This window comes from Rhodotorula toruloides, assembly GCF_000320785.1.
Source record: "Rhodotorula toruloides NP11 unplaced genomic scaffold Scaffold1, whole genome shotgun sequence".
Lineage (NCBI taxonomy): Eukaryota > Fungi > Basidiomycota > Microbotryomycetes > Sporidiobolales > Sporidiobolaceae > Rhodotorula > Rhodotorula toruloides.
In genome coordinates, this window is record NW_015622961.1 from 1,372,479 (window position 1) to 1,382,528 (window position 10,050).

At 63.1% G+C, this 10,050-nt stretch overlaps 4 protein-coding genes across 4 annotated transcripts in view; 2 read left to right on the forward strand and 2 right to left on the reverse strand.

Moving 5' to 3' along the window:
* The window catches only part of RHTO_00558 (argininosuccinate lyase), a gene marked incomplete at both ends in the record, with an annotated part of 2,167 nt that extends 930 nt beyond the window's left edge, over window positions 1–1,237 (forward strand). Inside the window, 5 exons of the mRNA XM_016414242.1 lie at window positions 64–181; window positions 294–433; window positions 496–724; window positions 842–922; window positions 986–1,237. Of these exons, the coding sequence (XP_016277249.1) occupies window positions 64–181; window positions 294–433; window positions 496–724; window positions 842–922; window positions 986–1,237 (820 nt within the window). The remainder of the gene's footprint in view (window positions 1–63; window positions 182–293; window positions 434–495; window positions 725–841; window positions 923–985) is intronic.
* Window positions 1,238–1,469: 232 nt separating this feature from the next.
* Window positions 1,470–2,766, reverse strand: RHTO_00559 (uncharacterized protein; the record flags this gene model as incomplete). Its single annotated transcript, XM_016414243.1, has 5 exons — window positions 1,470–1,574; window positions 1,707–2,238; window positions 2,292–2,437; window positions 2,495–2,595; window positions 2,649–2,766. The coding sequence occupies 5 exons, from the start codon at window positions 2,764–2,766 to the stop codon at window positions 1,470–1,472; spliced, it is 1,002 nt and encodes a 333-aa protein (XP_016277250.1).
* Window positions 2,767–3,244: 478 nt separating this feature from the next.
* RHTO_00560 (uncharacterized protein) lies at window positions 3,245–4,256 on the reverse strand (the record flags this gene model as incomplete). Its single annotated transcript, XM_016414244.1, has 4 exons — window positions 3,245–3,761; window positions 3,824–3,960; window positions 4,014–4,114; window positions 4,175–4,256. The coding sequence occupies 4 exons, from the start codon at window positions 4,254–4,256 to the stop codon at window positions 3,245–3,247; spliced, it is 837 nt and encodes a 278-aa protein (XP_016277251.1).
* Window positions 4,257–4,878: 622 nt separating this feature from the next.
* RHTO_00561 (histone deacetylation-related protein) overlaps window positions 4,879–10,050 on the forward strand; it is a gene marked incomplete at both ends in the record, with an annotated part of 5,997 nt that continues 825 nt past the window's right edge. The window contains 3 exons of the mRNA XM_016414245.1: window positions 4,879–8,134; window positions 8,194–9,180; window positions 9,235–9,982. Of these exons, the coding sequence (XP_016277252.1) occupies window positions 4,879–8,134; window positions 8,194–9,180; window positions 9,235–9,982 (4,991 nt within the window). The remainder of the gene's footprint in view (window positions 8,135–8,193; window positions 9,181–9,234; window positions 9,983–10,050) is intronic.

Consider the following 10,050-nt stretch of genomic DNA (forward strand, 5'->3'; position numbering starts at 1 on the left):
ACCTCCCTTCCTTTTCCCCCAGTCCCGCGCCCTCCCCGCTAATTCGCTCATTCTCTCGCACAGCCGCATCTCTGTCCTTCCCCTCGGATCGGGCGCGCTCGCTGGAAACCCATTCTGCGTCGACCGCGAACTGTTGAGGAACGAGCTTGGGTTCCAGACTATCGGCGGAAACTCGATGCAGGTGCGTCCTCGCTCTCTCCCTTGGCTTCCTCGCTCGACCTGGCTTGGAGCACAAACGAGACGAGTCGTAAGACACGGACGAGAAAGCTGACGGCTTTTGTGCCCGCTTGCAGTCGGTCGCCGACCGCGACTTTGTCGCCGAGTACGTCTTCGTCTGCTCGCTCCTCATGGTCCACATCTCGCGCTTCGCCGAGGACATCATCATCTACTCGTCGAGCGAGTTCAACTGGCTCGTCTGCGGCGATGCGTACAGGTGCGTTCCATCTACTCCCCTCTTCCCCGATATGACAGAGGTTGATGGTCGAGGCACCGCAGCACCGGTTCGTCCATCATGCCTCAGAAGAAGAACCCCGACGCCTGCGAATTGCTCCGCGGCAAATCAGGCCGCACGGTGGGCCAACTCGCGGGTTTCTTGACGACCCTCAAGGGCTTGCCGGCGACGTACAACAAGGACTTGCAGGAGAGCCAGGAACCGATGTTTGATGCGGCTGTCACGGTGGGCAAGAGCTTGAGGATCCTTCAGGGAGTCGTGTCGACGCTCAAGGTGCGTGTTCGGCTGCGGTCATCTTGTCGGTGCGGGCGGGGCTCTTCGAGCGGAAGGCGGGTCCTGCTAGCCGTGCAACTGGCCGTTAGCTGACATGGGGCTTACACTCTCGCGCAGATCTTCCCGGAGAACATGAAGAAGAGCTTGACGCCCGACATGCTCGCGACCGACCTCGCCGAGTACCTCGTTCGCCGCGGCGTGCGTCCCCTTCTTCCTCCTCCCGCTCGCTCTCAGCTCACAACCTCTTCTCGTACCGCGCAGATCCCCTTCCGCGAGACGCACCACATCTCAGGCTCATGCATCCGTCTCTCGGAGCAACGCGGCGTCCCTCTCTCCGCCCTCTCCCTCGAAGACTTCAAGTCCGTCTCGCCCCACTTTGGCGACGACGTTCACGAGGTGTTCAATTTCGAGACGAGCGTCGAGAGGAGGGACGCCAAGGGCGGGACGAGTAGGAGGGCCGTGTTGGAGCAGGTTGAGGCGCTCAAGAGCAAGTTGGTCGCGAGTGCGAAGTAGGCGCGCGGATGTGGGGGTGTCCATAGAAAGAGGTGAAAAGGCGTTGTATGGAGCTCGTTGATGCGCTGTACGGGGAGAGTAGAGGGAGAACGTGAGCGAAGTTGACGGGGTCGACCTTCCCAAAGAGCGATCTCGAGTCTCGCTCGCTCGCTCATCGCTCTATTCGCAGGGCCGTGAATACAGAGTGATATCAAGAGAGCCTCTACGGACAACGCGAGGGGAACGAGAGAGCCTAGTGATCGCCTACGTGGTGGCCGGATCCCCCCTGCGAGTGTCCAGGCGGCGCCGGAAGCTGGAGCTGGTTTCGGTGAGTGCTGATGCGGTGCGGGATGTATTGCTGCGCGGGAAGAGAGGTATCAGCACGGGTTCTCGGCCAGCGGAGGTAGAAAGGATCAAAATCGCAAAAGTCCCGCTTCGAAGCGGACCTCAGGTCTCGAGGAATGGCACGGCGAGAAGGGAAGGAACGTACCGCCACAAAGCGTGCAATGGCTTGACTGTACCTGCGCCACTCGTCGAAGAATTTATGCAGGTCGTGCTCGTGCTCGTGCTTGAAGTGGAAGTCGGCGGCCGCAGCCCACGGCGGGAAGGGGTTGGAGGTGACGATGTTGTAGACGGCGTTGAGGAACTCTTGCTCGTCCATCCGGTACTGGTGGACCTCGGACCTCGGCAGGTGACCGCCGCGGGCGAGGTCATGGAGAGCGCGTCGCCAGAAGTTGATGCTGAAATCGGACGACTGGAGCTCGTTGTAAGCGAGCTGCGTCCTGATGATGAGACCCATCATGTGCACGTCGAATGTGGCGAGAGGGATGTGTGTGAAGTCGTCCCCGTGAGCCAGCGGGTTCGCCGCAACGATCGTCACGAAGTAATCGAGGAGGGTCGCGGCGGCCGTCTTGATGGGGACCATGACATGGTCCATGCCTGCGCCTGCTTCAAGCAGCATTTTGGGCTCGACATCGGGCCGCGTGTGTTGGAAGCGCAGGTGAAGTTGCCATGGTTGAGGTCTACAAGTCGAGTCTCAGCGACAGCTCGTGCAGCGACGCATCCTTCACCTTACACTGTTCCATATCCAATGCTGTGCCAGTCAGGGGCATACAGCATGTAGCTGGCGGAGCCCTCTGAGCCTTGAGAGGGGAGGTAAGCGCCGGGCAAGGAGGGTCGGACCGCGTCAACGTCGTCGGGGTGGATCCAGATCTCGATGACCTGCGACGGGGTGTCAGCACGTACCGACTTCGAGCGGGAGCGAGTGCGCACACGCACCATATTACGGAGCTCCTCCTTGCGAAACGCAATCTCGTCGTACACGAACAGGCCAGCAGGCGTATCCGACGTCCAGATCTCGGTCAAGAGCGCCGCCTCGCCTGCGGATGCAGCCGTCAGTTCAGCAAGCCGCCGGAAGCAACCACCCACACACCTTCGATAGCGTAGCGGATGCGATGCTGGCTGAACGTCTTGGCGATGACCCAGATGGGTCCGAGAATCTTGCAGTAGTGTAGCTCAGGTGAGCTTGCTTGAGGAACAAACTGCGCCATGAGTGACCAGTAGCTGAAGGCAGGAGGAGAGGAAGGGCGACAAAGCCAGCGGCGAGCCTCCTCGAGGCCGGAAAATCCGCGGAGGGCTTCGAGGCAACAAAGCTCAAGCGCTATGGTAATCAGCAGGGAGCGAAGGTCACCTCGTAGGCAGAAGCAGACTTGCCCAAGCCGCGAGCCGCGAGCGCAAGCTTGACCTTCGCAAGCAACAGTCTCGCAACTCTCGCCGCTCGGCGTTCAATTAGATGGTGTCATAGTGGGCACAGCATCCTTCTCCTGCACCGCGACACCTCCCAGACCCTTAGCGCCCGACCAACTCTTCACGACGGAGCATCAAGAGAGAGTTTGCCGCGAGGGGGGAGGCGCGAGGATTGATAGAGCCCAGCTCATGCATTGTCAGCTTGGCGATGTTCTGCGGAAGTTGAGAACACCAAGTCAGCGGTGCGAAGGAGAAGGGGAGCTTCCGGGTGGAGAAAAGGCTTCACCTGCCCGACGACGCACCTACAAGAATGTGCTTGAGGAATTCGGAGTACTTCTGCCAGGCCTCCTCAACTTCCGTCTCCGTACCGAGATGGCCGCCCTTGCGATCCTCCTCTGCCGCCCAGAGGACGAATTCTGGCCAGCCAAGGATCGTCTCGAGTTCCCAAGCGAGTTTTGCATAGTCGCCATGTGGGAAACGATGCGTTTGGTGAGAGGTACAGGTCGACCAACGACCGAGGCTGAAGGCGGCGCGCTGCGCCGGCGGAATTGAAGCGGCTGTCCTGAGGATGAGCCCCATCAGGTGGATCGCATCCTTGTTGAGTATACCAGCAAAGCCGCGCCACCGTTTGAGCGGGTCAGCAGCGACGATGGTGGCGCAGTAGTCGACGAGTTGGTCGGCGGCGCTGCGAATCGGTAGTCGCATGACTCGCGTCGAGTGTCCCGGCCCGTAGAGCGTACGCTGAATCGTGTCTGGGGCAGCTTGGCGGAGGTTCAAGCGAATCGGGAATGAGTCGGCGCTGTTCGGAGGCGAGTCGAAAGATCAGCCTCAGACCTCTATTGTCCATGAGTTTCAACGCACTCGCCACTCGCAGCCATCTGGGACCATCTGTGCGCATACCCGTAGAAGACCGATGTATCTTGGCCGTCCCAGTGGACGATTGGGAAGATCGGGCGCAGTTTGTGCGAATCCGACGGGTCAACCCAGATGTCGATAATCTGTGCAAAACGTCAGCGATTAGCAACCCTGACAACCTCGCAACACGACTCACCATGTTGCTGATTGGAGTCTGGGTCGCGAGCATCTCGTGCAAGACTTGCAGTTTGCTCAAGTTCACCGATGTGTACAGCTCGATCAAGAGCGCCGCCTTGCCTGCATCACGCAAGAGAGTCAGCGCACGACATCGCATCTGTTGCAAGAGGATGTGCGCACCTTCAATCGCGAAGCGCACGCCCTTGGACTCGAGAGCGGCCGAGATGGCGGAGACAGGACCGAGGATCTCCGAGTACGGCATGCTGTTGCGCGACACGGGCGCAAACTGCGCCATGGCGAGCGGACGAGCGTGCTCGTAGTGGACGAGGATAGGCGCTGACAGCGCTGGAGGAGGAGAAGCGTCGGAGAGTCCGCGGAATCCATGCAGCGTTCGGGAAGACCTGGTCAGCCGATAGCGGTGGTCTGCGATCTGCCGCGTGCCCGTGTCGACCTTCCGCGCAGCCGCGCCAGCGCAACGGCGCAGGTTGGCAGAGCCGGGGAGGAGGAGGAGGAGCGGAGTGAGGAGCGCAGATCTCTGAGCAAGTCTGGTCGGTCGAATGTGCAGCGGAGTGGAGCTCCAGAGCTCCGTGCTGCACGCGAAGCGCAGTCTCAAAGCAACGCTGGCATGAGCAGGCGGGGACGAGGAGGAGGAACTCGCGAACTTGCAGACATCCACCTCGACCAACTCGCCGCTCTCGCTACGCCGCTGCTTTGACCACTTTGCTGAGATTCGTCCGCTCGTTGGACACGTTTGTCAAACAGAGAACGCGCGGACCGAAGCGGTGAGTGCGCTCCTCTCCGCCCAAACATCCTCGCGACTCGGAACTGATGAGGGAATCGGCTTCACAGCGCGCGCGAGCAGCCGAGGTTGCGACAGTCGGCGCATGCAGTCAGCCCTCGACCTTCTGTCGGCGGCAGCGCTCCTCGACTCGCCGGCAGAGCCGCCGTCCACCCTCTCGACAGCTCCTGCCGCACCGCCTCCGGCCGCTGAAGCGACCGCAGCCCAAACAGCCACGCCCATCCTCGCCAGCGCCCAAGAGCAGCCTCATTACGCCGGCACCGGCGGCGCGCAGGAGCTTGGAGACATCGCGAGGGCGGTGATGGGCTTCCAGGGAGTGGGAACCGTGACTGCGGGCGGGCAGGGGAGGCAGCGGGTGCCGAGCAGCAGTGGGACGACGGGTCTGTTCGCCCAAAAGGCCCAGCCGAGCACGACGCAAGCCGCTGTGCTCCCGCCTCTCCCCTCTACCGCCGTCACGCTGCCGCCCCTTTCGGCTGCACCTCTCGCCGCGCAGACAGCGGCGCCTTCGCACGGTCACGGCACACGGCGTCAAGCACGGGAACAGCGCGCACAGGAGCAGCAGCAGCAAGCCCTCAAGTTCTACACGACCTCGACGGGTTCAGCGCAACTCGCTCCGATTGCAGCTCAAGCCGCGACAGCTCTGCCCTCTCTCCCGACGCTCCCGCTTCCGACACTCCCACCTTTGCCCGGTCATACTATGGCGTCGACTCTAGCGACACCACCAGCTCCACGTCCGCCCCCTCCTCCTTACGCCGTCCCTCCCGAGTCCGGCCTGATACGCTGCGTCTGCCCATACACAATCGACGACGGCTTCACCATCCAGTGCGACATCTGCAACGTCTGGCAGCATGCCGCCTGCGTCGGAATCCCCTCTCCCGCCGACGTTCCCGAGGAGTATCGCTGCGAACGGTGCGACCCGATTGGCGCGAGGGAGCGAGGCGTGGACGGGCGATTAGCCGAGGTCGGCATGCGGGTGCGGATACGGGAGATGGAGCGAGTTCAGGAGCAGATTCGGCGGGCAGAGGTTCTGCAGGCGCAGCAGCACAAGGAGAAGGCGGAGCGCGAGGCGCGTGAGGAGAGCCAGCGGGTCATGGCGGTGGAGAGGGCGCGGATGGTTGCGGCGCAGATGGGAGACGTTGACGCTGCACACGAGCCGCTCGCCACGCCGAAGCAGCGCCCTCGCGCGACGAAGCCGCGCAGGAGCGGTGGAAGCGCAGGACCTGCATCGATGCAGGTCGACGAGCCGTCGACCGAGCCAGGCGAGACGGAGCCCGCGGTCGAGACTGCAGCCACGCCGGCGCCTGCCGACCCATCCTCGACTGTTATTGCTGGAGGACCGGTTCCTTCGACTCCGCATCTCACGCCTCGCGATCCTACCCCGCCTCCTCACACTTCTGCCTCTGTCGAGCCAACGCGATCAGTCAGTGTCGAGGAAGACGCCGCATCACCCGCTCCAGGTCCATCCGCTCCGCCAAAGCCACCAGTCGCCATCGGTCGCAAAAGACGAGTCGCCAAGCAACCAAAAGGTCGAACCGCCTCGTCAACAGGTGACGGAGCGCAAGGCGACGACAGCGGAACCTACGCAGGCCAGGCGACTGAGCCGTCGGACGGTGGATTGCGTCTCTCCTCTCTCCGCGAGCGGGACCGCAGCGGGCGACATGCCTCGATGTCGGCGTCTGCAGCGGAGGACTCGGCGGCATCCTCTTCGGAAGATGAGCGTCCGCCAACGGCGAGTTCGTCGCGAGTCGAACGCCTTGAACGGATGGATCGGAGCGAGCGGGCTGTCGAGGACGACCGGTACGAGTCGTGGCGGTACGAGTTCACGCCTATCGGCTCGAATCTGTTCCCCGACGCGACTGTCCTCCAGCATCTCGACGAGATTCTCTCAGCACCTCCAGCTTCACCCCTCGACGAGATCGACGGAGCGACGCAGCCCGTGCTACAAAGGTTGCGCGAGCGGCAGGATGCGACAAGGGGTACGGTTGGAGGGCGGACCGGCGCGAAGGTCGTGGAGGCGCTCTACGACTTGCAGCCTGCCTACGTCTCGATGCCCTCACTTCCGCCTCATCAGCCGGTCGCCGTCAAAGCGCTCTCGCAGGCGGCGACTTCGCTCTCGGCTCCACCGATCCAGAGCGCCTACATCCCCTCGCCATACTCCTCGAGCTTGCACGCATCGTCGGCTGCAGCACAGGCTCTCTGCCCATATCCTCGGCCCACGACCTACGGTCTCTTCGCTTCCGCTCCGATCACAGCCGGCTCGTTCATCCTGCCGTACAGAGGCGAAGTCTGCGACCTCGAAACCTACCGTGCCGACCCGATAAACCAGTACGAGCTTCTCGGCGCGCCGAAGGGGGCCGTCCGCGCGCTGCCGCACCCGTGGAGCGTTGTCATCGACGCAAGGACGTGGGGAAACGAGGCGAGGTTTGCGAGGAGCGGCTGCAGGCCGACTGCTGTCCTGCGAGTCGTCAAGGTGGACGGCGGCAGCGGGAACGGCCCAAGACGGGGCGCGAAGCGATCCGGCTCACCGCGCTCTCGGTCGCGCTCGACCACGCCGTTCTTCCCCGCCCAGCCTCATCCGCCGAACAACACGATGTCCAAACCTCAGTGGCTCGCACAGCACCCAGAGCATCCCGTCACCGCGACCTTCCATCTCGCCGTCTTTGCGATCACCGACATTCCGAAACGCGGCGAGATTGTCCTGTCGTGGGACTGGGACGACGGGCATCTCGTCCACCTTCTTCCTTCCCTCCTGACCCTGCCGTCGCCCTTGCCCACGCCTTCGCTCCTCCCCCTCCTCGCCTCGCACCCAGAAGCAGCTGCTCGTCTTTCACGGTCGATGGCCCTCGTCGCGGACGCATTGCTCGCTCCTTCGTCCTCTTCGCTCGGCGGCGGTTGCGCCTGCGACCGGAAGCGCGATTGCGCGCTCTGGTGGCTCGCTAGAGCGGGTACCGCGTCATGCTTCTCGCTCACGGCGAAAGGCGGCGGCGGAAGGAGCACGGACGAGGTTGCGGAAGCGTTCCTCAATTCGTTTGCGATTGGGAGGGACAAGGAGAACATGGGCTTCGGAGCTGAGACGCACGGCAAGAAGAAAGGGGGAGGTGTGCAGGCGCGGCTCGTCGACCTCGGCGCGCTCGTCGGGCTCGAACGAGGCTGGATCGTCAACGAGCCGACCATGCATAGTCAGGGCCCCAACGCCGTCGGATTCGACGAGCTCGAGGTCAAGCCGCAGCTTGGTGACGCGACTTCTGACGACGACGCGCACGATGACGACTTCGAGAAGAACGCGATGGACGTCGACGAAGCCAACTCGGGCACGGATCGAGATGGACTGCGAGCACCTGGTGGGTCTTCCGATCTCAAATCCCAAGTCTCCACACGTACTGACAAGCTGGCCTGCCAGACCGCACCCATCTCGGCATCTCGCCATCTTCAGCCCTCACTTCGCTTCCGTCCCTTCCGTCCGCGGACGCCTCGTCCCCGGTGATTCGACCCGCCAACAGTCGCAGGAGTCCGCGACGCGACACACGCGTTGGTAGCGGCAGCGATACGGACGATTCGGATCTCACGGAGCCGTTGTCGAACCTGTCGGCGCAGGAAGACGACGAGGACGAGGACGATCTGTCCGAGCCAGACGAGTCGGTGCTGTCTCCGCCGCTTCCATCCAGGCTCCAGGTGCTCGCTCGCTCGCCGCCGCCACCACCGAAGAAGGGCGCAGTCAAGCTTAGCAAGAAGAAGCGCCAGGACTCTCAGGATTCGGACAGTCCTCTCAGCGACTTGGACGACGCGTCGGCCGGGCGTGCGGACCGCAAGATGCAGACGACGCCAGCAAAGAAGAAGCGCAAGACGGCTCGGTTCTATTCGTCGTCGTCGTCGTCGTCGTCGTCCGGCGAAGACGAGACTCGGCATGCCCAGGAAACGCTCAAGATGAAGCAAGATGGTGGCTCGTCGGCCTCTACTTCGACCGATCAGATCGCCGTGGGTACACAAGCGGACGCTCCAGAGTCGTCGAGCCTACCGACGGCGAACTCGAGTCGAGCCAAGCCGAAGATCGAGGTCAAGGTGGTCACCAAAACCGTGACCGTGCCAATCGACCAAGTGCCGAAGAATCGGCAAGCCTCGACGACGAAGAAGCGACCGCAAGTCGATTCTGCGGGATCGCTGGGCAGCCTCAAGATCCGCAAGCTCAAGGACAAGAAGACGGTACCGCGGATCCAGGACGAGTCGGATGGAGATGACGCCGAACCCGCTAGCCCCGTCGTGGCTTCTCCGACCACACTGAACAGCTTCGTTCAATCACTCCGTGCGAGCGAAGCGGCGGAACAAGCGGGCGAAGCTGTTGCGGCTCGGCGCCTGGAAAGCGACTTGAGCATAGCGGAGGGGGCTTCCGGTACGTTGCCGCTCTCTCGCCCTCGTTCTCCCTCTCTGACGAGACATCGAGCAGCATCGAACGCTTCAATCTCACCTGCTGTCAAAGACCCGACGCCGCCTCCGCCTGAACCGCCGAAGCCAGCTCCAGCTCCAGCTCCAGCACGCCTTTCTCTCGCGGCTTATCGACAACGCCAGATGCAAGCGCGAGTCCCACCGCCGCCTCCGCCGCCACTTGCGTCCGTTTCGATCCCGCCGCCGATGCCGTCTACGACTGCGCCTGCGGCCAACTCGCGAAACCCGCTTGCTGGCGTGAGCCCCGCACAACTCGAAGCGCTCGCCAGCGTTCTCGCTGCGTCCTCGTCGCCGGCGTCCTTAGAGGCAACGCTTGCACCGATCACGCCGTCACCTGCGGCGTTTGCTCTCAGCTTGCCGTCCGAAACTCCTCCTCTTCGCCCTGTCGCCGCGCTGTCGCCGCCTCTGCCGCCTCAGTCTTCTCTACCCATGACGCAGCGCGTCGCGACTGCAGCTCCTAGCTTCGCAGAATCGACTTTGCCCGCCACGACTGCGCGCGAAGTCGCCGAGTCGGAAGCGGGAACGCCGCCTCTTCCCCCGGCTCGCGATGTCGCCCCAGTGCCGGACCCTGAGCCTCTGCCTGCGGCGAGATTCAGCGCTGCGGACATCCTCAAAAGCATTGGCGATTACTTCGGCACCTCTTCGGGTTCTACGAACTCGTCGAAGCGGGGAACGCCAGTCGCGCAGGTTACGTCTCTCGCGGCCGCACCTTCGACTCGATCGGAGACGCGCGAGGCTGAAGAACACGCGTCCGAGCCTTCTCTGACGGCCGCAAGACCGGCGCCTTCCTCGACTCCTCCCATCCGCCCACAGCCAC